The following is a 26,763-nucleotide window of genomic DNA, read 5'->3' as shown; positions in this document are numbered from 1 at the left end:
AAAATCGCTATCCCTATTACAAGTCTATATGCACACAGGATGAAAATTTCGCGAAGTCGAAGGTTGCATACAGCGTAATAAAAACGTTTTTCCAGTATCATATAAGCAAGGGTACCATTGTAGTATTGTATATATAAGTAAAATCTCTTTATAAGGTTCGTAATAACAAGTTGGAGCGACGTCGATTTTATAAAATATAACGATCTACATTCTAAAATTCTATAAATACACACACGACATGTAAACGGCTATTTTTTGTCTTACCTGAATAAGTTCTTTACAAAGGCTTCGTGTCACATCAATGGTACGTTTGCGAATATGTTTTACGAATACAACATTCCCTTTAAAGAAGCCTACTTTATAGTCATCTCTGTTAGTATTTGATTTGGACTTCAAACTTCCATTTTTTTTCACATCGTAGCCCATTCCCTGCAGGTATAACACATAATCAATAGATAATTGTTTTCATTAAATCTATAAAAACAGTTATAAACAACTTCATCTTGGCAAATAACCTGAAGAAATTGGTTTTATACAATCTACGACAACACAAAATAACCTGAATAAACTGGTTTTATAGAATCTACGATAACACAAAATAACCTGAACAAACTAGTTTTATAGAATCTACGATAACACAAAATAACCTGAAGAAACTAGTTTTATAGAATCTACGATAACACAAAATAACCTGAAGAAACTAGTTTTATAGAATCTACGATAACACAAAATAACCTGAAGAAACTAGTTTTATAGAATCTACGATAACACAAACAACAACAAAATGATGAACAGATGTTATGCAAAGGATTACTGAATCACTCACATATAATCTAACTGTATATAAATATCATGGTTTACAACACTGAATCACTCACATATAATCTAACTGTATATAAATATCAGAGTTTACAACACTGAATTACTCACATATAATCTAACTGCATATAAATATCATGGTTTACAACACTGAATCACTCACATATAATCTAACTGTATATAAATATCAGGGTTTACAACACTGACTTACTCACATATAATCTAACTGTATATAAATATCAGGTTTTACAACACTGAATCACTCACATATAATCTAACTGTATATAAATATCAGGGTTTACAACACTGACTTACTCACATATAATCTAACTGTATATAAATATCAGGTTTTACAACACTGAATCACTCACATATAATCTAACTGTATATAAATATCAGGGTTTACAACACCGACTTACTCACATATAATATAACTGTATATAAATATCAGGTTTTACAACACTGAATCACTCACATACAATCTAACTGTATATAAATGTCAGGGTTTACAACACTGAATCACTCACATATAATCTAACTGTATATAAATATCAGGGTTTACAACACTGAATCACTCACATATAATCTAACTGTATATAAATATCAGGTTTTACAACACTGAATCACTCACATATAATCTAACTGTATATAAATATCAGGGTTTACAACACTGAATCACTCACATATAATCTAACTGTATATAAATATCAGGTTTTACAACACTGAATCACTCACATATAATCTAACTGTATATAAATATCAGGGTTTACAACACTGACTTACTCACATATAATCTAACTGTATATAAATATCAGGGTTTACAACACTGAATCACTCACATATAATCTAACTGTATATAAATATCAGGGTTTACAACACTGAATCACTCACATATAATCTAACTGTATATAAATATCAGGGTTTACAACACTAAATCAGTCACATATAATCTAACTGTATATAAATATCAGGTTTTACAACACTGAATCACTCACATATAATCTAACTGTATATAAATATCAGGGTTTACAACACTGAATCACTCACATATAATCTAACTGTATATAAATATCAGGGTTTACAACACTGAATCAGTCACATATAATCTAACTGTATATAAATATCAGGTTTTACAACACTGAATCACTCACTTATAATCTAACTGTATATAAATATCAGGGTTTACAACACTGACTTACTCACATATAATCTAACTGTATATAAATATCAGGGTTGACCACACTGAATGACTCACATATAATCTAACTGTATATAAATATCAGGGTTTACAACACTGACTTACTCACATATAATCTAACTGTATATAAATATCAGGTTTTACAACACTGAATCACAAACATATAATCTAACTGTATATAAATATCATGGTTTACAACACTGACTTACTCACATATAATCTAACTGTATATAAATATCAGGTTTTACAACACTGAATCACTCACACATAATCTAACTGTATATAAATATCAGGGTTTACAACACTGAATCACTCACATATAATCTAACTGTATATAAATATCAGGGTTTACAACACTGACTTACTCACATATAATCTAACTGTATATAAATATCATGGTTTACAACACTGAATCACTCACATATAATCTAACTGTATATAAATATCAGGGTTTACAACACTGACTTACTCACATATAATCTAACTGTATATAAATATCAGGGTTTACAACACCGACTTACTCACATAGAATCTAACTGTATATAAATATCAGGGTTTACAACACTGAATCACTCACATAGAATCTAACTGTATATAAATATCAGGGTTTACAACACTGAATCACTCACATATAATCTAACTCTATATAAATATTAGGGCTTACAACACTGAATCACTCACATATAATCTAACTGTATATAAATATCAGGTTTTACAACACTGAATCACTCACATATAATCTAACTGTATATAAATATCAGGGTTTACAACATTGAATCACTCACATATAATCTAACTGTATATAAATATCAGGTTTTACAACACTGAATCACTCACATATAATCTAACTGTATATAAATATCAGGTTTTACAACACTGAATCACTCACATATAATCTAACTATATATAAATATCAGGGTTTGCAACACTGAATCACTCACATATAATCTAACTGTATATAAATATCAGGGTTTACAACACTGACTTACTCACATATAATCTAACTGTATATAAATATCAGGGTTTACAACACTGACTTACTCACATATAATCTAACTGTATATAAATATCAGGGTTTACAACACTGACTTACTTACATATAATCTAACTGTATATAAATATCAGGTTTTACAACACTGAATCACTCACATATAATCTAACTGTATATAAATATCAGGGTTTACAACAATGAATCAGTCACATATAATCTAACTGTATATAAATATCAGGGGTTACAACACTGAATCACTCACATATAATCTAACTGTATGTAAATATCAGGTTTTACAACACTGAATCACAAACATATAATCTAACTGTATATAAATATCAGGGTTTACAACACTGAATCACTCACATATAATCTAACTGTATATAAATATCAGGGTTTACAACACTGAATCAGTCACATATAATCTAACTGTATATAAATATCAGGTTTTACAACACTGAATCACTCACATATAATCTAACTGTATATAAATATCAGGGTTTACAACACTGAATCACTCACATATAATCTAACTGTATATAAATATCAGGGTTTACAACACTGAATCACTCACATATAATCTAACTGTATATAAATATCAGGTTTTACAACACTGAATCACTCACTTATAATCTAACTGTATATAAATATCAGGGTTTACAACACTGACTTACTCACATATAATCTAACTGTATATAAATATCAGGGTTGACCACACTGAATGACTCACATATAATCTAACTGTATATAAATATCAGGGTTTACAACACTGACTTACTCACATATAATCTAACTGTATATAAATATCAGGTTTTACAACACTGAATCACAAACATATAATCTAACTGTATATAAGTATCATGGTTTACAACACTGACTTACTCACATATAATCTAACTGTATATAAATATCAGGTTTTACAACACTGAATCACTCACACATAATCTAACTGTATATAAATATCAGGGTTTACAACACTGAATCACTCACATATAATCTAACTGTATATAAATATCAGAGTTTACAACACTGACTTACTCACATATAATCTAACTGTATATAAATATCATGGTTTACAACACTGAATCACTCACATATAATCTAACTGTATATAAATATCAGGGTTTACAACACTGACTTACTCACATATAATCTAACTGTATATAAATATCAGGGTTTACAACACCGACTTACTCATATAGAATCTAACTGTATATAAATATCAGGGTTTACAACACTGAATCACTCACATATAATCTAACTGTATATAAATATCAGGGTTTACAACACTGAATCACTCACATATAATCTAACTGTATATAAATATTAGGGCTTACAACACTGAATCACTCACATATAATCTAACTGTATATAAATATCAGGTTTTACAACACTGAATCACTCACATATAATCTAACTGTATATAAATATCAGGTTTTACAACACTGAAATCACATATAATCTAACTGTATATAAATATCAGGGTTTAACTGAATCACTATAATCTAACTATATATAAATATCAGGGTTTACAACACTGAATCACTCACATATAATCTAACTGTATATAAATATCAGGGTTTACAACACTGACTTACTCACATATAATCTAACTGTATATAAATATCAGGGTTTACAACACTGAATCAGTCACATATAATCTAACTGTATATAAATATCAGGTTTTACAACACTGAATCACTCACATATAATCTAACTGTATATAAATATCAGGGTTTACAACACTGAATCACTCACATATAATCTAACTGTATATAAATATCAGGGTTTACAACACTGAATCACTCACATATAATCTAACTGTATATAAATATCAGGTTTTACAACACTGAATCACTCACATATAATCTAACTGTATATAAATATCAGGGTTTACAACACTGAATCACTCACATATAATCTAACTGTATATAAATATCAGGGTTTACAACACTGAATCACTCACATATAATCTAACTGTATATAAATATCAGGTTTTACAACACTGAATCACTCACATATAATCTAACTGTATATAAATATCAGGGTTTACAACACTGAATCACTCACATATAATCTAACTGTATATAAATATCAGGGTTTACAACACTGAATCACTCACATATAATCTAACTGTATATAAATATCAGGTTTTACAACACTGAATCACTCACATATAATCTAACTGTATATAAATATCAGGGTTTACAACACTGAATCACTCACATATAATCTAACTGTATATAAATATCAGGGTTTACAACACTGAATCACTCACATATAATCTAACTGTATATAAATATCAGGTTTTACAACACTGAATCACTCACATATAATCTAACTGTATATAAATATCAGGGTTTACAACACTGAATCACTCACATATAATCTAACTGTATATAAATATCAGGGTTTACAACACTGAATCACTCACATATAATCTAACTGTATATAAATATCAGGTTTTACAACACTGAATCACTCACATATAATCTAACTGTATATAAATATCAGGGTTTACAACACTGAATCACTCACATATAATCCGACTACAGGACATGTTTATCGTACTATAATAATTTTGTTGAATCACGTTACAGGGTCATGATATTAAGCCTTAGTAGACACAAATAGCGATCAATAATGAGAACAAAGTTTTCCATGGCGGTACCGAGTGACCTAGGTGTCTACGTCTTCAGCTATTATGGCTAATGTTCACACGTCAAACACTGAAATAAAGCAAAACGTAAACCAACTTACGTTCATCTGGTTGCGGATGCTTTGTAGGGCGTATTCCGAATTCGTCCTAAGTAACATTACGTCTTTGATATCAACTTTCCACAGCTTCTTCGCCATCTTCTTTTCATAACGATAGTGACTAACAGTAGAATACAATCAAGTTTAGTATTGGAAACACTTGTTAACGTTGTAAGTCCGGTAAAAATCAAAGTTAGTATCAATAAACTCACACTTTACTTTTTATAAATCGCTTTGAAATTACTTGGTGGTGTTTAAGTTGAAACTTGATGAAAAGTGTCCAAAAACCAACAACGATGAATTTCCTCTCTGAGTAAATATCTTTTGAATGGTTCTCTAAAGATCTTCAGTACTTAACATTCAGTTATTGAATGCTCCAATACCAACCATTATAATGGTATCTGAAATATTCATTCATTTCGACAGTGCTAGGTTAAATAATATTTAATATCTGGCTAACTGCGCTGTGCATACCAGGAAGATCAATCCCGACTTTCAGCCTTGTAAGCCACAAGCTCACTGCTGCGCCACTTTAGGGATAAGATAGATGGAAGACAAACGTCTTAAAACGTTGAAATAAATTCCCATATATACAGGATGAAAATAAATGATGAAGGAAGTTAAAGAAGGTGATAAGGAAGGCATCTGGAAGTGGAACAAAAACATCCAGAGGATGAGATAAAAATATGATTTAGATAAATAGAAAGATGATGAAAGAAACTTGTTTAACGTTTCGATGGGTTTGAAGAATAAAAGATTTTTTTTGTTTTTTTATTATCGCAAAGCTACACGAGGGCTATCTGTGCTAGCCGTCCCTAATTTAGTAGTGTAAGACTAGAGGGAAGGCAGCTAGTCATCACCACCCACCGCCAACTCTTGAGCTATTCTCTTACCAACGAATAGTGGGATTGACAGTTACATTATAATGTCCCCATGGTTGAAAGGGCGAGCATGTTTAGTGTGACAGGGATTCAAACCCGCGACCCTCGAATTAGGAGTCGAGTGCCTTAGCCAGCTGGCCATGCTTGGCTGCAAAATATTGAACTAATAAAGTTACATTCTGAACGTATAGGTCGCGATTTTAGTTACGTTTAAAGAATGAAATCTTCATATAATTACTAGCTATATGAACGCGTTGGCCTTACCTCTAGTCTTACACTGCAAAATTAGGAACGGCTAGAGCAGATAGCCCTCGTGTAGCTTCGCGCGAAATTCAAAACAAACAAATCAATATTTCGCTATTACTGCTTCGTCAGGGGCTAACGACACTGCGCAAGTTCACCACGATATCGATAGCTACTGTCGAATCTGTAATAGCAAAATATCGAGCTAACGATATTACATTCCGGACGCATAGGTCGCGCTTTTATTTAGGGTTACAGAAATGCCTCATAATAAACTCCAGTTCGCGTTAAACTAACTTAAGAAGAATAATTTATTTATTTATTTTTTGAGTTATGTATAAGGATGTTACTGTATACGATTTTCTTTGTATGAGACATTCCTCTATTACACAGGAAATCAGTTTATTTCTTATTCTAAAAAATTAGAAATTCTGAGAAGCTAATCGAACAAGTTGTTTTAATATCCGAAAGGGATTATAGGATATTATCACAAAAAGCTATAAATACAATACTGAAAACAAATGTTTTTTTTTTGTTTATTAAACACAAAGGACTATATGCGCTCCGTCCACCACAGGTATCGAAACCCTGTTTCTAGCGGTATTAATCGGCAGATAAACCGTTGAAAAACAAATGAACCATTCACTTTATTTTAGTATTGGTATGTCTACGGAGTTAAAACGCCAGAAACTGAGGTTCGATATCGATGATGGGCATAGAACAGACAGCCCACTATGCAGCATTAATTACAAAGAAATACAAATATTTACACTAAGCATGACACAAAGCAACAAATAATGACATTATAATCTTTCGCAAAGAATTAGAAACACCAAGAAACAACAAAAACTTCCCACCTACTGTAAGTTTTTAATTATTAATAACAATTACGACAAACTTAGACAGCAGTTTACAGCAAGTAAAACTCTACACTAGCTATTAGGTTGTTTTGTTATTAGTATTTTGGCATAGATATTTAAAAGCTACGTTTCATTCTCCAGTAAGTCTTGGAACGTGTTCTTCTCGTGAGAATTTCCCCTCGTGAACAATTAGGTGAGTCGTTTCTAAATAGTAATTTCAAGCTAGAGGCTTGGGGTCTCGCAGGGTGAAAATGACAAAAAATGTAAACATTACACAAGCATATTGTGAAAAGAACTGAGTTTCTAAACATTACTCAAGCATATTATGAAAAGCACTGAGTTTCTAAACATTACACAAGCATATTGTGAAAAGCACTGAGTTTCTAAACATTACACAAGCATGAGTTTCTAAACAAAAGCACTGAAAAGCACTGAGTTTCTAAACATTACACAAGCATATTGTGAAAAGCACTGAGTTTCTAAACATTACACAAGCATATTGTGAAAAGCACTGAGTTTCTAAACATTACACAAGCATATTGTGAAAAGCACTGAGTTTCTAAACATTACACAAGCATATTGTGAAAAGCACTGAGTTTCTAAACATTACACAAGCATATTGTGAAAAGTACACAAGCTGACTTTCTAAACATTACACAAGCATATTGTAAACATTACAAAAGCACTGAGTTTCTAAACATTACTCAAGCAAGCATATTGTGAAAAGCACTGAGTTTCTAAACATTACACAAGCATATTGTGAAAAGCACTGAGTTTCTAAACATTACACAAGCATATTGTGAAAAGCACTGAGTTTCTAAACATTACACAAGCATATTGTGAAAAGCACTGACTTTCTAAACATTACACAAGCATATTGTAAAAAGCACTGAGTTTCTAAACATTACACAAGCATATTGTGAAAAGCACTGAGTTTCTAAACATTACTCAAGCATATTGTAAAAAGCACTGAGTTTCTAAACATTACACAAGCATATTGTGAAAAGCACTGAGTTTCTAAACATTACACAAGCATATTGTGAAAAGTACTGACTTTCTAACATCACACATTCGATTTTCAACAATGACGTCTTATTGTTTAGCTCTCGATAGCAATACAACAATACAAGTAATACACCTTTCGTAAAGTCCAGGAAATTCTCCATACTACTATTACTGAGCCTACCGAAAAGCCCTCAAGTGGCACAGCGGAATGTCTGCGGCCTCACACCGCACAAAACCGGGGTTTCGATACTCGTGGTGGGCAGAGCCCAGATAGCCCGTTGTGTAGCTTTGTGATTAATTCTAAACAAACAAACCTACCGAAAACTAAAAATTCCAACAACGACGACAACAATTCCAGACACAAATCCAATCAAAATGATCTTCCAATCTGAAAGAAATAAGTAAACGAAGATACTGTAAGTTCGTTCTAACTGAAATTCATTTTCAAGCTTTTATGGTGTTCAACAGTTCACCAAGGTATTCAGGTTAGATCAACACTTGCTATACCAGTAGTGTCATTCTTTACATTTGTGTACGTATATAATTATATAAATGCTCACTAAATTTGAGATTTGAATTTAGAAATTTATAAAACACATATAATTACTATTATTTGTTGGAACCAGCAAAACCGTCACTATTAACATGAAGTTTTCTTAATCTGGTAATTACAATTGTTAAATAATACTAATTAATAAGAAATTACTAAATTATCAACATGTGTTTTCATAATTTGTTCTTTTTCTCCACAGTAGAAAGTAAACAAATTGATGAGATAGTTTCCAAGTTCCTGTTTCTTTGTTATTGTTATTAGTTATAACTTGTGTTTGTTTATTTTGGAACAAAACCACAGTGAGCTGTTTGTTGGTTCCATTATTAGAAACTGATTTTCTGATTTCAGTTTTCTAAGTCAGTAACTAGCCGCTGTTCCACTGCGTGAAGGGGGTGTTTTTAGTTCTTACACAAACCATTTATGTCAATTTACAATCCCCCCCCTCAGTGTCACAGCGCTACCTTTGTTCACTTATACTGCTAGAAACCGGGTTTCGATACCCCTGGTGGGCAGAGCACAAACAGCTCATTGTGTCGCCTCGTGCTTAACTTTAAACAAAACTATTTATAATTAATTTCATGCAATACAGATGTCTCATATTGATTTCAAAATATTAGTTTATTGTGAGTCCTTCATTCACTTCTACTGACCACACTATCGTTTCTGACATCCTGTTATAATAACTTTCTTACATTGCTAAATAGCTAGCTTCATTTTGACTTTCCATAAGCTATCGCTATTTACCTGCTTTACAGTATTCTCCATGGAAACCACATTCCGGCTCACTACGAGGAGGTTTTCCATTGAATAACTGAATATTCTCTTTCAGCTTTAGTTTCTTGGAAGACATACAGAATAGAAACAGCCAAGTATACTATAATGTTAGAACCTAAACCATCACTTATTACACAGTCTACACTCGAAATTAAAAGAAAAATATTTTCACTTGATTTTACTTAAAATGTGTGATCTGTTCTTTACATGACATATATTCACATGAATTCAAATATTCATTTCACTTTCATATGTATGGTTAAATAAATAAATAAATATAGTCGTTTTAATGGCTTGTCTTTAACATTAAAATGGGCTCTTGCTAATTTGTCTTTAAGTCATTTAAAAATTTAAACCACGTGTTTATTAATACGTTCAAACTGAAATATTAAATATCATTACGTAAAAACAAGCTTTACCAAAAGAGAAAACGTTTCTTGAGGTACAAAATGACCCACGGGTTGCATACTTTTATCTTCGTTAAGAGATGTTTTATTGGAGTTAGCCATTAATGCTAGCAGACTATAATATCCTTCAGCGTCCCCGTTCTCGTCAATAGTCTGATTATATCCAACAATGCCTGTGAAAATTAAAGTTCGTCTATAATGTCAACAATTTACAACAATAGAAACAATGTCACAAAATGGAAATAATGGTACAATAACAGTAACAATGTTATAATAATAACAATAATGGTACAATAACAGTAACAATGTTATAATAATAAAAATAATGGTACAATAACAGTAACAATGGTATAATAATAAAAATAATGGTACAATAACAGTAACAATGTTATAATAATAAAAATAATGGTACAGTAACAGTAACAATGTTATAATAATAAAAATAACGGTACAGTAACAGTAACAATGTTATAATAATAAAAATAATGGTACAATAACAGTAACAATGTTATAATAATAAAAATAACGGTACAGTAACAGTAACAATGCTATAATGATAAAAATAACGGTACAATAACAGTAACAATGTTATAATAATAAAAATAACGGTACAGTAACAGTAACAATGTTATAATAATAAAAATAATGGTACAGTAACAGTAACAATGTTATAATAATAAAAATAATGGTACAGTAACAGTAACAATGTTATAATAATAAAAATAATGGTACAATAACAGTAACAATGTTATAATAATAAAAATAACGGTACAGTAACAGTAACAATGTTATAATAATAAAAATAACGGTACAGTAACAGTAACAATGTTATAATAATAAAAATAATGGTACAATAACAGTAACAATGTTATAACAATAAAAATAACGGTACAGTAACAGTAACAATGTTATAATAATAAAAATAACGGTACAATAACAGTAACAATGTTATAATACTAAAAACAACAGTACAGTAACAGTAACAATGTTATAATAATAAAAACAACGGTACAGTAACAGTAACAATGTTATAATAATAAAAATAATGGTACAGTAACAGTAACAATGTTATAATAATAAAAATAATGGTACAGTAACAGTAACAATGTTATAATAATAAAAATAATGGTACAGTAACAGAAACAATGTTATAATAATAAAAATAATGGTACAGTAACAGTAACAATGTTATAATAATAGAAATAATGGTACAGTAACAGAAACAATGTTACAGTAATAGAAATAATGGTATAATAACAGAAACAATGTTATAATAATAGACATAATAGTACAGCAACAGAAACAATGTTATAATAATAGAAGTAATGGTACAGCAACAGAAACAATGTTATAATAATAGAAATAATGGTACAGCAACAGAAACAATGTTATAATAATAGACATAATGGTACAGCAACAGAAACAATGGTATAATAACAAAAAATTATTAAAATAATGGAAATAATGGTATAGTAATTGAAGTAATGGTAAAATAATGGAACAGTAATTGAAATAATGGTAAAATAACTGAACTAAAGGCACAATAACTGTTTCCTTTTCGTCATTAGGAGAACAAATATAAAGCTGCACTGTCAGTGTCTTGTAAATATTCGACTGAAAGATCGTGAGGTATGATATTGTTAATATGAGACTGTGTTGAATATATTTCTATAAATCAAGCGTTTGACGGAAGTTTAAACAAAGTTATTTGTAAATTCTGACTTTGTATTAGGGTTAAGGCAGTGCATAGAAAGGCACGGATTTGTTAGAAAAAGCTAGGTTAAATAAGAAATGAGTCAGAGTGTAACTAATTAATACATATATGTGTATGTGTGAAATACCCGAGGTAAGTTCGACCTCAACTTATAGTTTTTCTCGTTAGACATTTAGGAATTATTTCATTTTTCAAGAGATTTTACAAATGTATTGACAAAAGTAATGCATTACAGCTTTATTTCTATATATTAAACTGCCTAACCACGAAAACTAATATAAATAGTTGAAGATCAATGAATTATTCTTATGAACCACAAAAAATAGCAGAAAAAAATCCAATATATTTTGTTTGTTTTGGATATTCACTCAAAGGTGTACGAGAACTACTCTCGCTAGGATTCCATAATTTTGAGATGATAGTTCAGAAAGAAGACAAATAGTTTGTATCACATGCCGCCCACTTAGGGACTGCTCTGCTTAAATAGTTTACTTTTGTAGCACTCTCTACACTCCAAAGTATAGAGTGCAATTTGGGGCCAATGGGGCATGTCCCATAAATCTTCGAATTTCAAACCTTGCAAGTAAATCATTAGATCATGGAACAATCCATTTTTATTGGTCCATAGTTCTGACTAAATGAAAAACAAAGAGGACTGAAGTATGACCCTTGCAGGCGATTTATAAACTATTTTCTCAAATAGGCTTCTACTTGTGACACCTAGTGGTCAATATTTTAGTATTAATTTTTTTTTTTTTAAATCAAGGAACCTAAAAATTTCTGAATATAATTAAAAATACGTAACAAAATATTATAAGAGGAGGTGAAAACCCTTATAATCCGAACGCTTACAGAAGGTCTACCTTTCGAAAGCGCTCTGGTTATAAGGATTTCTATTTCAGTTTTATCAAAACTTCTTGGACCTACGTGTTTTTAGCACATCATGAATAAGATGAGGTAAATATTATTTAAACAGTTATTGTCTGGTGATGTATATATAATTAGAAACACTTAATAATCTGTTATAAAATGAAGTAAACACAATTAAAAATATCTATAAACTATTACATCATGTAACAAAATGTTTACTTTTTTTTTGTTTCTGGGCAGAAAGTGTTATTTTCCAATTGCTTATGCCTAAAGTAAATGGAAAAAAACTTATTTTTCTTTTCAAACGTTGCTGTTGTGACCTGGGTAATGAAATTTTCAAATTTACCCATTTTTCCAGAAAATTCCAGGTAGGTTCAGTACTGAGTAGCTCATAGAAAATGTTCTCGAACTCACAAGAATTTTCAGGAACTTTCTAGAATGTTGTAGAACTTTCTAGAATGTTGTAGAACTTTCGAGAATTTTCTAGAACTTTCCATAGTAATATATATACAGGGGCTCACCACTTTAGTTTAGTTCTAGCTGCCTTAGTGAACACGTAGATCTATCTGATTTTATTAGAGATGGCATCAAGAAGCTGCAAGCTTTCTTCAGACACATTCTGCTATGTATGTGGTCAATTCGTCAAAACAAGAGCAAAAACGTACTCTGTGACAGCATCTGCTGAAATGTGTGAATCCTACAAGGCATATTTCGGCACACCTGTCAGGGATCAAGACAAATCCTGGGCTTATTTTACCTTATTTTACCTGCGAGCATTGCAAAAACAAATTCTAAAAGGTAAGACGGACAATTTTTGAATAGTAATATTTTATATCATACAAACTTTATACCTTTTAAAATTTAAATATCTTTTAATTTATTTTTTAATTTCCAATAATATAGAAAAAAATATCACATACAAAATATTTTACATGAACCTCTTACACCTTAGTTGTGGATGAAATAAATTTATTCTTCATAATAACAATTTTATTTTGTTATTTTACAGGATGGTACAGAGGGAAAAAGAGAGCCATGAAGTTCGCTATTCCAAGAACTTGGTGTGAACCCACTAACCACACAAGCAATTGCTACTTCTACATGGTGGACCTTTCCAAACATCGGGCTGGCATAAATGCATGTGCTATCATGTATTCGGACTTTCCATCATCCATCGCCCCAGTGCCACACTGCCCTGAACTCCCTGTACCCACTCCGCCAGAGAGAAAGCAGTCATCCTCAGAAGAGAGCAGCAAATCAGAAGAGGAGGTAGACGTTGAAGATCCAGATTATAATTTCAGAGGTGCAGCTGGTGAGAGAAACCCATACTACTCCAACCAAAGAGACCTCAATGACTTGATCAGGGAAGTCTTGGTCCAACAAAGTCGAATGCCGAAACTATATTTGGAGGCTGATACTTTGTTTGTTTGTTTTTGGAATTTCGTACAAAGCTACTCGAGGGCTATCTGTGCTAGCTGTTCCTAATTTAGCAGTGTAAAACTAGAGGGAAGGCAGCTAGTCATCACCACCCACCGCCAACTCTTGGGCTACTCTTTTTACCAACGAATAGTGGAATTGACCGTCACATTATAACGCCCCCACGGCAAAAAAGGGCGAGCATGTTTGGCGCGACCGGGATGCGAACCCGCGACCCTCAGATTACGAGTCGCACGCCTTAACACGCTGGGCCATGCTGATCCCTTAGGCTGATACGTGAAAGTGATTTACGTTACAGTCGCAAATCTCGAAATACTACTCACTTCTAAATATTTTTTTTCATTTTTGTATAACTTTAATATAAATACATATAAATTTTGATTTACATGTTGTTTTATTCAGACCTTATGTAAATGAAATTGTGCAAATTTGCCAATTTGTACATATAAAGTAGGTTAATTTTTAAATTTCATTATGCAGGTCACAAAAGCAAAATTTGAAGGGAATAATGGTCGTTTTCTGTACTTTTACAACATAAGCAATTAAGAAATAACACGTAATATCCAGGAACAAAATTTGTGTTACATAGTGATATTAGGCAAAATAAATTACTACCTAAGGACTAAATGCAAATAATAATAAAAACCTAGCCCGCAGCTAAATATACATGCATTTGTTTATGTCTCAAAAATAGGCTAACGGTTAGCCTATGTATTAAACAAAAGTATAAACAACTTACATTTGTTTTAAAGACAACGCTACACAGTGGACTATCTATTATGTTCCAACCACGTTTCTCGAAGGTCGATATTTACCGTTATAAGCCTACAGAGTTAGGATCGAGCCATTTGGGGTTAAACACTGCAATGAGGTTGGTTACCTCATTGTTTTTTATTCATGAAATATTTTGTTTAGGATAAGGACACGAATAGTGTACTTAAGTTTCAATAAGAAAAACATAGCATCATCATATTTTGTGGTCCATGAAACGATAAATCAGTAAACTTTTGTGGAGGGGTGTGATTTCTTAGCATTTTTAAAAACGCCTTTGTGTTCAGATATGGAATACGTTTAACAAATGAATAACAAAATATGCTTCTTAATTATTCTATATATTCGTGGAAAATGAATATAATAGTATTATAAGTGTCCCCCGCTAGTACAGCGGTATGTCTACGGATTTACAACGCTAAAATCAGGGGTTCGATTCCCCTCGGTGGGCTCAGCAGATAGCCCGATGTGGCTTTGCTATAAAAAAACCCACACACAGTATTATAAGATAATGTTCAGCAGAAAACGTCAACTTAAATGTACTAATATTACAAGCTAATACGTAGAAGAGAAAACCAAATTATATCATAACAATATTCAGTTTTTGTTTGTTCTGAAAATGCGAGCGCACCTTACTATCTAAAAGCGTTTATGCGCGCACGTTATTTTAAAGAATGTGAACAAAAGGCGAATGTAAATATATTTTAGTACGTATTTTTTACAACATATTAGAAGCTTATTAAAGCCTTCAAAAGGTCTAAAGTTAAATCGGAGAACAACATTAAGAAGTTTATTTACTGGTAGTATTAAGTATGGTAAGGTTTAACCTTAACTAAAGCAAAAAAACGTATACAAATTACAGGATTATCTGTTTATCAAATATACGCTGTTCTTAATTAAGCCTTAACTAATATTAGGCCTAGGACAAATGGATTTGTAGATACTAATATTAGGCCTAGCACGGTGTGCGATTGGAATTCTTTAATATTATTCCATAAATTTTGTACTTATAGAAATACTGTTGCAATAAATATATTAATTTGACCGTAAATATTTTGCAGGTCTCTGCTAGTGTACTAATACTACAAGCTAATACTTTAAAACGGACATCATATATCATAATAACAGTATTTGTTAAAGCAACCATGAAAGCTAGCTGCTCGAGCTGATACGACTCCTACATTAATACTACAACAGGCTACTTGCTCATGTGACTTTGAAACCACTTACGCCTTGAAAACTTATTCGGAACTTTTTGAACTATAACACAATAAAACGCACTGCTTACAATGTTGGCATAGATACTGGTGACGTCAGAAAGTGGTTAGGGATACCGAGGGTCGGTACGATGCTTAAGAGGTTGATTTAATTATAAGAAAAAATTTGATTACAGTTGAGGCGCCTCCAAAAAAGTAAACAAGGGCTACCATTTGATATTTGCCTAGCGGATTAGCCCCATGTTTGTCTGTTGGGTTTCTTTCTTTGAGTGAGTGCTATGCCACAATTTTGTTCGAAGTTAATACCTTTTAATCTATTGCCGTCCTTCGTGATATCGTTCGGCAAGACATATTTAGTACACTTAACTTTTAATTAAATAACCATTGACAAATTGCCGTAATTCTTTTGACACTTTGCTTTTATTAAAACGGAAGATAATTACCATATGCAATGTTGTTTAAGATGAAGGATTGTGCTTCTCGGAAAACAACTTCATTTTTAACCGCTGAAATTCAAAACCACCTCTATCGGCGGACTAATGAACTTTTGAGTTAAGTTGAGATAAGGTGAATTAATATTTATATAACTGAGAAAAATGTGTATTTCAAACGTCAGTTATTTACAAAGTAGGCTAAACCTTTTCAGTTATGCTTAACAAACCTTTCGCTGCAAGACCAGTTCATTTTCTTTTTGATTGAAAAATTGAACGATACGTCATATGTATCAAAGTTTAACTCATTTATTACCTTGTTTGTTGGTTTGCGACTAACCAGCACTATCCCAGAATATGTCTTTTCTTTCGATATCAAAGTGAAATAAACAGAAGACACTTTTCAAGGGATAAAAAAACAACACTTAATAGTACATTTATATCTCCATATGTGCCTGGCTAGTTTAGTTTTGTTTTTTTCCTAAAGAAAGATGTGGCCTGCTCATTATCATGACGATACTGTGAATCAAAGAACAGATGGTTTATAACCTATTGTTGAAAGAAACATGCTCTGCATTATTCGATCAGACAAAAGTTGACCACGATTTGGTAGATGCTCTGTTGAGTAGCTGTCTTCTCTCTAATCTATCACTTCAAAATAGCGAATAGTTAATGAATGGCTTTCAGAAAAATTCTTTACATAATTTTTTTTATTAGGCTTAAATGGAGGACTACGGTGTAATACATTGCACATTAGACTCTATTGCAAAATTCTCCAACTGAAACCAATGGATTCATTCAACTTTGAATTCCGCGAGAAAAATATTTTTGGCTACCATGATTTGTTGATTGTATATGGATTTTCATAACTTCTTGAAACTGAAAAAGCTACCATGGTAGCGATCCTGTTCGTTTTTATGATAAAGTTACAAAATTTAGAAATTTTGAGCGAAATTCAAAACAAGTCTACTATTATGATGTTTTAGAAGAATTGGCGTGAATTTCGTACAAAGTCCTCGTGTACGAGGGCTATCTGCTCTAGCCTTTCTAATTTAGTAGAATAAGATTAGAGAAAAGTCATCTCTTTATCACCTTCCATCTTCACCTTATTACGTCTTCACGGTTGAAACGGCGAGTATATTTGGTGTGACGGGGATTCGAACCCACAACCCTTGGATTACGGGTCGAAGTGCCTTAACCACCTGGCCCGGTGGGCGTGTTTTAGTAGAAAAATTGATATATCCTGCTATTTTCGACAAGGACAAAGCGACGTGCTTTGAACGTCCTTAAACGTTTCTAGTACTATTCTGTGAAGGTTACACAGGACGATAGTAGTGGATTTTCTTATAATTGTAGCAACGTGGTGAAAATTAGTCGCTTGTAACGCGTTCTGAAACAGATAATTTCATCTTCACCTTTCAGGTTGTATAAAATTATTGCTGCGTTACAAAATTGGAATCGACCTATATATATATATATATATATATACACATAACCATCGGCAATAACTTAGATTAGGTTTTCTACAAAGTAGCCGTACCATAAAATAAAAAAAATATATTTCTCTCTGTTTGATCGTTAGGAGTTTATTTACTTTGTGTCAACACAGAGCCGTTTCTCTATACATTGCTGTTTGCATGACGGTTATTGAATGGTTATATCATATACCACGTGTTTTACCCTTGAGAAGGATAGGAATTAATCTGTTTTAGGAATATCAGTCCTAGCTAGGTTATGATAGCTACAAACAGGCGTAAATACACCCTTTTTTGCAGGGGCTAATTATATATCTCGTATTCCAAAAATGTTCCATAGATGACACACAACCCAAAACAGTTTTCTCTATAATACGAAAATAATTTCTTAATTATGTAATTTCAAAGCTTTAGGTACTTACTCCTAGCCGTTTGTAATTTAAAACTGATAGAATTTAAAGAGGGCAACTAGGCAAAAGGAGCCGCCGCCACTGAAGCAAATAAAAAGATTTGGCCATTTCTCTTTTAACATACCCTCGGTCCCAAAGTGCGAAGAGCATTTTAACAGTGACTGGGTATGAACCACGAACCAATGGATTCACTATCCAGCACACAAACCATTAGGACAAACCTGGCCCTAGGGGTTAATAAATGGAGTAACTGTAACCTATTATAGATCATCATTAAAAATAACCATTTTGTTTGTATTATTAAATGATTTTTTTTCTTTTCTTTGAAACACAATAATATATACATATTTATTTTAGAATGTTAATACTGAGTTTAACTGAGAACAATGAAACGAGAAACTTAAGAAATGAAAGCATTATTTTTGAAATAACAAATAGTGTGGTTATACCGACAGCTAGGCAAATAACCATGTAAACCAACCAGAGAATTTACAAAAAGCCAGATAATTAGATCTGCCAGACAAACAGTCCAACAGCAACCTTGGGGGTCAGATGCTTTTCTGATTAAGTAGCAACTGGACAGAAATAAAAAAAATTGCCACTAAAAAACGAACCTATATTTAGATAATTTCAAAAGTCATATTAATTGTATCAAAAATGGCCGTACCTTCTGTCAGAATAACATACAAAAAAATTGGTGCGAGGCAGAAAAATGAACAGACAAGGAGACAAATTACGAAATTATGGTCAAATAGGTTTCAAGACAGTCAGGTGACTGATAATTATCTAATTACTTTTAATTCCGTTTGATTGTTTGTTTTTGAATTTCGCACAAAGCTACTCAAGGGCTATCTGTGCTAGCCGTCCCTAATTTAGTAGTGTAAGACTAGAGGGAAGGCAGCTAGTCATCACCACCCACCGCCAACTCTTGGGCTACTCTTTTACCAACGAATAGTGGGATTGACTGTCACATTATAACGACCCTACGGCTGAAAGGGCGAGCATGTTTGGCGCGACGGGGATGCGAACCCGCGACCCTCAGATTTCGAGAACACGTCTTAACACGCTTGGCCATGCTGGGCCGATTCCGTTTGAAGACACAAGTACTTAACCAAAGAATGCACGTTCATAATAACATAGGAGTGGTAGGAAGGCTATTTCTAATAACAACTGTTTGTTTGTTTGTAGTTAAGCACAAAGCTATACAATTGGCTATCTGTGCTCTGCCCAACACGAGTATGAGAAGTGGCAAGAGAACATGATTTGTGTAAAATAATTACATATTTATTTATATCACAAATCATTTGCATTTAATCTCAAAAAATGATGGATGTTTCTCTCAGTGTAAATTTTATGATATTTATGACTGCCATAATAAAGCTCTCATTTACAAGACCTAAGAAAATAAAAAAGATACAAGAATTTCTTAAGCTTTCTTAATTCGGTTCTTCTGTCTGATATTCAGAGAGTAAGACGTAAAATGCTATTAACAACATAACCGTTCAGGGTTATAATAAAAGGTTATTCAAAACTTCATCTGAAAGATATCTACAGTAGAGTCCAGCTGCATATTGTTGTTGGTGCTGAGATTCAGCATCAGTTTATAGATATCTACAGTAGAGTCCAGCTGCATATTGTTGTTGATGCTGAGATTCAGCATCAGTTTATAGATATCTACAGTAGAGTCCAGCTGCATATTGTTGTTGGTGCTGAGGTTCAGCATCAGTTTATAGATATCTACAGTAGAGTCCAGCTGCATATTGTTGTTGACGCTGAGGTTCAGCATCAGTTTATTGATATCTACAGTAGAGTCCAGCTGCATATTGTTGTTGATGCTGAGATTCAGCATCAGTTTATAGATATCTACAGTAGAGTCCAGCTGCATATTGTTGTTGGTGCTGAGGTTCAGCATCAGTTTATAGATATCTACAGTAGAGTCCAGCTGCATATTGTTGTTGATGCTGAGGTTCAGCATCAGTTTATAGATATCTACAGTAGAGTCCAGCTGCATATTGTTGTTGGTGCCGAGATTCAGCATCAGTTTATTGATATCTACAGTAGAGTCCAGCTGCATATTGTTGTTGATGCTGAGATTCAGCATCAGTTTATAGATATCTACAGTAGAGTCCAGCTGCATATTGTTGTTGGTGCTGAGGTTCAGCATCAGTTTATAGATATCTACAGTAGAGTCCAGCTGCATATTGTTGTTGATGCTGAGGTTCAGCATCAGTTTATAGATATCTACAGTAGAGTCCAGCTGCATATTGTTGTTGATGCGGAGGTTCAGCATCAGTTTAAAGATATCAACAGTAGAGTCCAGCTGCATATTGTTGTTGGTGCCGAGATTCAGCATCAGTTTATCGATATCTACAGTAGAGTCCAGCTGCATATTGTTGTTGGTGCCGAGATTCAGCATCAGTTTATTGATACCTACAGTAGAGTCCAGCTGCATATTGTTGTTGACGCTGAGGTTCAGCATCAGTTTATAGATATCTACAGTAGAGTCCAGCTGCATATTGTTGTTGACGCTGAGGTTCAGCATCAGTTTATAGATATCTACAGTAGAGTCCAGCTGCATATTGTTGTTGGTGCTGAGGTTCAGCATCAGTTTATAGATATCTACAGTAGAGTCCAGCTGCATATTGTTGTTGGTGCTGAGGTTCAGCATCAGTTTATAGATATCTACAGTAGAGTCCAGCTGCATATTGTTGTTGACGCTGAGGTTCAGCATCAGTTTATAGATATCTACAGTAGAGTCCAGCTGCATATTGTTGTTGGTGCCGAGATTCAGCATCAGTTTATTGATATCTACAGTAGAGTCCAGCTGCATATTGTTGTTGACGCTGAGGTTCAGCATCAGTTTATAGATATCTACAGTAGAGTCCAGCTGCATATTGTTGTTGACGCTGAGGTTCAGCATCAGTTTATAGATATCTACAGTAGAGTCCAGCTGCATATTGTTGTTGGTGCCGAGATTCAGCATCAGTTTATAGATATCTACAGTAGAGTCCAGCTGCATATTGTTGTTGATGCTGAGATTCAGCATCAGTTTATAGATATCTACAGTAGAGTCCAGCTGCATATTGTTGTTGACGCTGAGGTTCAGCATCAGTTTATAGATATCTACAGTAGAGTCCAGCTGCATATTGTTGTTGACGCTGAGGTTCAGCATCAGTTTATAGATATCTACAGTAGAGTCCAGCTGCATATTGTTGTTGACGCTGAGGTTCAGCATCAGTTTATAGATATCTACAGTAGAGTCCAGCTGCATATTGTTGTTGACGCTGAGGTTCAGCATCAGTTTATAGATATCTACAGTAGAGTCCAGCTGCATATTGTTGTTGACGCTGAGATTCAGCATCAGTTTATAGATATCTACAGTAGAGTCCAGCTGCATATTGTTGTTGACGCTGAGATTCAGCATCAGTTTATAGATGATTTGTGAATGAACTACCTGCCAGAAGATTCATCATGAAGCTATCAGTCAGACTGAATATTCGTCAGTACTTGTGCGATTTAAGAATCAGCACTCTAACCACTCTTCTTCAGCATCAACACCGTGAATTTAGCTCACCTTGACAGTTCAACCAAATGTCGTGTGCTAACCTTTACTTACGATAGCCTGGTATACCACAATCATCTCTTAACAGGGTAGGCCATATTTTTTTTCTGCGCAAGTCATCAATCCACCCAAAGTCATGTTCTGCACATTCAACAACAGACGTTTTGATGATGGCAAATTATCCTCATCTCCTTTGTGGCCATTGTTATTTCACCGAAAGGAACGCTGAACAATTCTTAGTCAACCTTTAACAGACAACAGAAGTTCGATAAACACGTGGACGCCATGGTAACTAGAATTACGAAAGACGCCAGTGCACTGACAGTTTCGTTTAGAGATAGAATCCATAATTCAACTCGCTTATTCATTACCAATTATCAGTATGAGTGCTACACAACCGGTTAGAATTGAGAAGATACAAAACATATTAACACTTCAACTATTCCCATTAAAGTCCCATAACACTTCACTATCCTTAGGAGCATTACAGAGCACCGACAATGATTTCATTCAACGTCTTCACTAGACTCTTAGTTTGTAAATACCGTGCAGTGATCTCTTCAACTGAGACATCTCAGAGTCAGGAAATTGCCTAAAAGGTGCTTCAGAATGTGGGTAAAGTGTTACAGAGTCACCACTGAGATAACCCACCAACACCATATTTCAGATGATCCGATGTCGAATAAACATCTGGAACCATTGGTATGTGTATAGATTAACCTAGAAAGAAAATTTAAAGGTTGGGCAGATGATGACCATAATGGACAGTCATCTATTATTGAAGTTACATACGGCTCATACACCAAGTAATGCGAAACAGCTGGTTTTTAGACACACAGCCTCTCCTCGTGGAACAACAATGTTACAATTAATGCTGTTAATTAATTAGAATTAATTAATTTTAACTTATCATAGCAGCGCAAATATGAAGTTGAAATCATAAAACAGGTTGCTAAACCATCAAAATAATATTTCTGAATGACCCGCAGGCAGTTTTGTATAAAATTAAGTGTGGTTGGTTCTCAGATGGACAACAGGAAGCAAAAGAACTGTATGATGAGACCATAATCTGGGTGTGGATGTAAAAGAACTGTATGATAAGACCATAATCTGGGTGTGGATGTAAAGAACTGTATGATAAGACCATAATCTGGGTGTGGATGTAAAAGAACTGTATGATAAGACCATAATCTGGTTGTGGATGTAAAAGAACTGTATGATGAGACCATAATCTGGGTGTGGATGTAAAGAACTGTATGATAAGACCATAATCTGGTTGTGGATGTAAAAGAACTGTATGATAAGACCATAATCTGGTTGTGGATGTAAAAGAACTGTATGATGAGACCATAATCTGGGTGTGGATGTAAAAGAACTGTATGATGAGACCATAATCTGGGTGTGGATGTAAAAGAACTGTATGATGAGACCATAATCTGGGTGTGGATGTAAAAGAACTGTATGATGAGACCATAATCTGGGTGTGGATGTAAAAGAACTGTATGATAACACCACAATCTGGGTGTGGATGTCCGTTCCAGAGTATGTCATATTGAAACTAAACGAATCATAAGGTTAGCCAGCTCGTAAGGAAGACACTTATATCAAATCCTGCACAACCTTTCTCTGGAAATATGGTGAACAAAGAAATTCTTTATCCACTTTCAGAGTAACGAGACAGCTGGAAAACAAAATATTTTATAGCCTAGCTAGGAAAATAAACTACGGGGCACAATAGAACAGCATACAATAACAAGGCTACCAGTGCCATTATTAAAGTAACTACCTCGTTAATATCTCTTCAACGTGAGGTGTTATTGGCTGTCGATGATTTCTTGAGCTTGTCAGTTAGTGCTGAGCTCAAGAGAAATAATACATAAACAGCTAATGACGACCGGGTAACAGACAGTGTTGTGATATTACATCACAATAACACAGACACGTACAAGAGATTAAGATATATATTTAAGCAAATAGTTACATCTATTAATAACTGACACTGACATATCTTAAGCGTGAACGAACTTTACTGTTTGTTTTCAGTAAAAGTCATTTCTTTCAAAAACTGATGTTTTTCTTACACGTGCAAATAAATATTTATAACGTGCCACCAAAATTAATCATGTGTTTTATACGTGGTTAAAGCGGCATCTCTCGTCCTGGACGTATATGCAGGACAGTATTCGTTCTTCATTCTGAAAATGACGAATCGTCATTAAAATGTCTTCGTATTTGTAACTAATTTTCCTTCCTCAAAAGTAATGCAATAATTTAACCACTAATTTAACCATAGCAATTATTAATAGTGACGTTTCGACTTTGTTTGATCTCTTGGAAATGTATTACTGACTTTATTAACCAGATATATGTTACTTCAATGGTGTGGTTTCTTACCAATAGTGTACACGAAAAAAAATAAAAAAGTTCATGTGGTTACTATAGTAACTTAATCACAACTACCCAACAACATGTTCGTACTGTATTAGGCACGCGAGCCCACCAATGAAACGAAACAGTGAATAGAGAAAGTCGCGTATTTGTTCTGAACGTGAATTCTCGACTAAAACTCCTAATGTAACACCAAAAGGAAAAAATGAAAATCACGTTTACAATACTATAACTCTTTGTTCATAAACGTTTGAACCAGTTATTAATTACAAGATAAACAAAAAACATACAAAAGATTACATCGCTTCTTCGAATGCTGGTAATAAACGACCTTACAAATAACATTGTTATAAAATATTACACTTTGTGTTTTAGAGGCACTTCTCCGAAGAAGCTGTAAAACGAGATTTGAATGTACAACTAAAACAAATCTGGGGTTATAAGTTCATTCATTACTAATATTAAAGGGACTGATACGAATGAATATCCATTGTAGGAATTAATTATGTTTAGTTGTTATGTTTGTTTTTCTACAAGCTTTGGGCTGGGAACAGCAGCCTTTTTCAGGTGTAACTGAACGAATATTCGAAACGTAAACTTTAAGAACGTGGTGTTTGCAACACGGAAGTGCGGTATACAATACATTGCTACCAACACAGGTACAATAAACAATTCTTTTAAATCAAACTAAGTAATATTAAGAAATCATATTGATGTGTTTACCACGTTACGCAAACTCTCAGAGAATGAATTACATTAAAGCAGTTTGCAACAGTTTGTTCTTTTAAAGTAAATACTCCTGTCTCTTCGTTCATGTCTGTAACTGATCTGTTCTTTACCTTTCGTGACAGTATACAACACTTGGTAACATTGATAAATAAATTTTCGTCTACCCCCTGGAAGACAGACAGTTTCCGCGTGAGAGGTCAATGCTTATCGCTATACCTTCTGGAACTGACACACCTAGTGCTCAGCTAAACTGTCGTATCATTACGTCTTCCTGTTGTTATCTATTCGAGTGATTCTTTTGAAAATGTAAGAACTGATGTTTGAGCGATTTTTATTCCCAGATTTTACAGTCTAATAGAATATCTTCCCCAAATCTTACAGTCTAATAGTATATTCCCCAAATCTTAGAGTCTAATAGGGTATTTTCCTCAAACCTTACAGTCTAACAGTCTTTTCCCCAAATCTTACAGTCTAATAGGGTCTTCTATTTTTGGTTTTATCTTTCTGCTCTGTATAACCAATGTAATTGTTAGTTAGTTATCACCAGTAGATTCCATCTAGGAACATAGGGCCGCAATCGCTTGCGGATTCTTCAACAAGTATTTAAGTGAGTAGGTTGTTAGCCCACTGCACCGAGCCGTCCCTAATTTAGCAGTGTAAGACTAGAGGGAAGGCAGCTAGTCATCACCACCCATCGCCAACTCTTGGGCTACTCTTTTACCAACGAATAGTGGGATTGACCGTCACATTATAACGCCCCCACGGCTGAGAGGGCGAGCATGTTTGGCGCGACGCGGGCGCGAACCCGCGACCCTCGGATTACGAGTCGCACGCCTTACGCGTGAATGGGACAGTCGTGCCAAAGAGTCACATTATTTTAGACACAGCTGGCCACTCCGTATAAAGTTAGTTTTAGGACAGAAAAATGTGGCACATGAACCGCTTGTCGACCCGGCAAAGATTTTTTTGCCTCCTCTTCACATAAAATTGGGAATTATGAAGAATTTCGTGAAAGCAATGAACAAAGAAGGCGAAGGTTTTCGTTATTTAAGACAGATGTACCCAAGAATAACTGAGGCCAAGATCAAAGAGGGCATTTTTGTTGGCCCTCAGATCAGACATGTTATGAGTGACAAGCGGTTCGAAGATCTGTTAGTTGGGCCGGAAGAGATTGCCTGGAAAGTCTTTAAAGATGTTGTTGACAATTTTCTTGGCAATTGCAGAGCCCCACATTACATTCAGCTGGTAGACAAACTTCTCAAAGCATACAA

General features: G+C 33.6%; 1 protein-coding gene across 2 annotated transcripts in view; it reads right to left on the bottom strand.

Moving 5' to 3' along the window:
* LOC143224760 (guanylate cyclase 32E-like) overlaps positions 1–26,763 on the bottom strand; it is a 131,991-nt gene that overhangs the window by 55,065 nt on the left and 50,163 nt on the right. For both annotated transcript variants that reach the window (XM_076453030.1, XM_076453031.1), the window contains 5 exons: positions 10,501–10,661; positions 10,052–10,145; positions 9,073–9,142; positions 5,769–5,886; positions 265–429 (listed from right to left, as the gene is read on the bottom strand). In XM_076453030.1, coding sequence (XP_076309145.1) covers positions 265–429; positions 5,769–5,886; positions 9,073–9,142; positions 10,052–10,145; positions 10,501–10,661 — 608 coding nt within the window. The remainder of the gene's footprint in view (positions 1–264; positions 430–5,768; positions 5,887–9,072; positions 9,143–10,051; positions 10,146–10,500; positions 10,662–26,763) is intronic.

The sequence above is a fragment of the Tachypleus tridentatus genome, chromosome 9 (genome assembly GCF_004210375.1).
Source record: "Tachypleus tridentatus isolate NWPU-2018 chromosome 9, ASM421037v1, whole genome shotgun sequence".
NCBI classification, from domain to species: Eukaryota; Metazoa; Arthropoda; class Merostomata; order Xiphosura; family Limulidae; genus Tachypleus; species Tachypleus tridentatus.
This window is presented reverse-complemented; position numbering and strand designations above follow the sequence as displayed.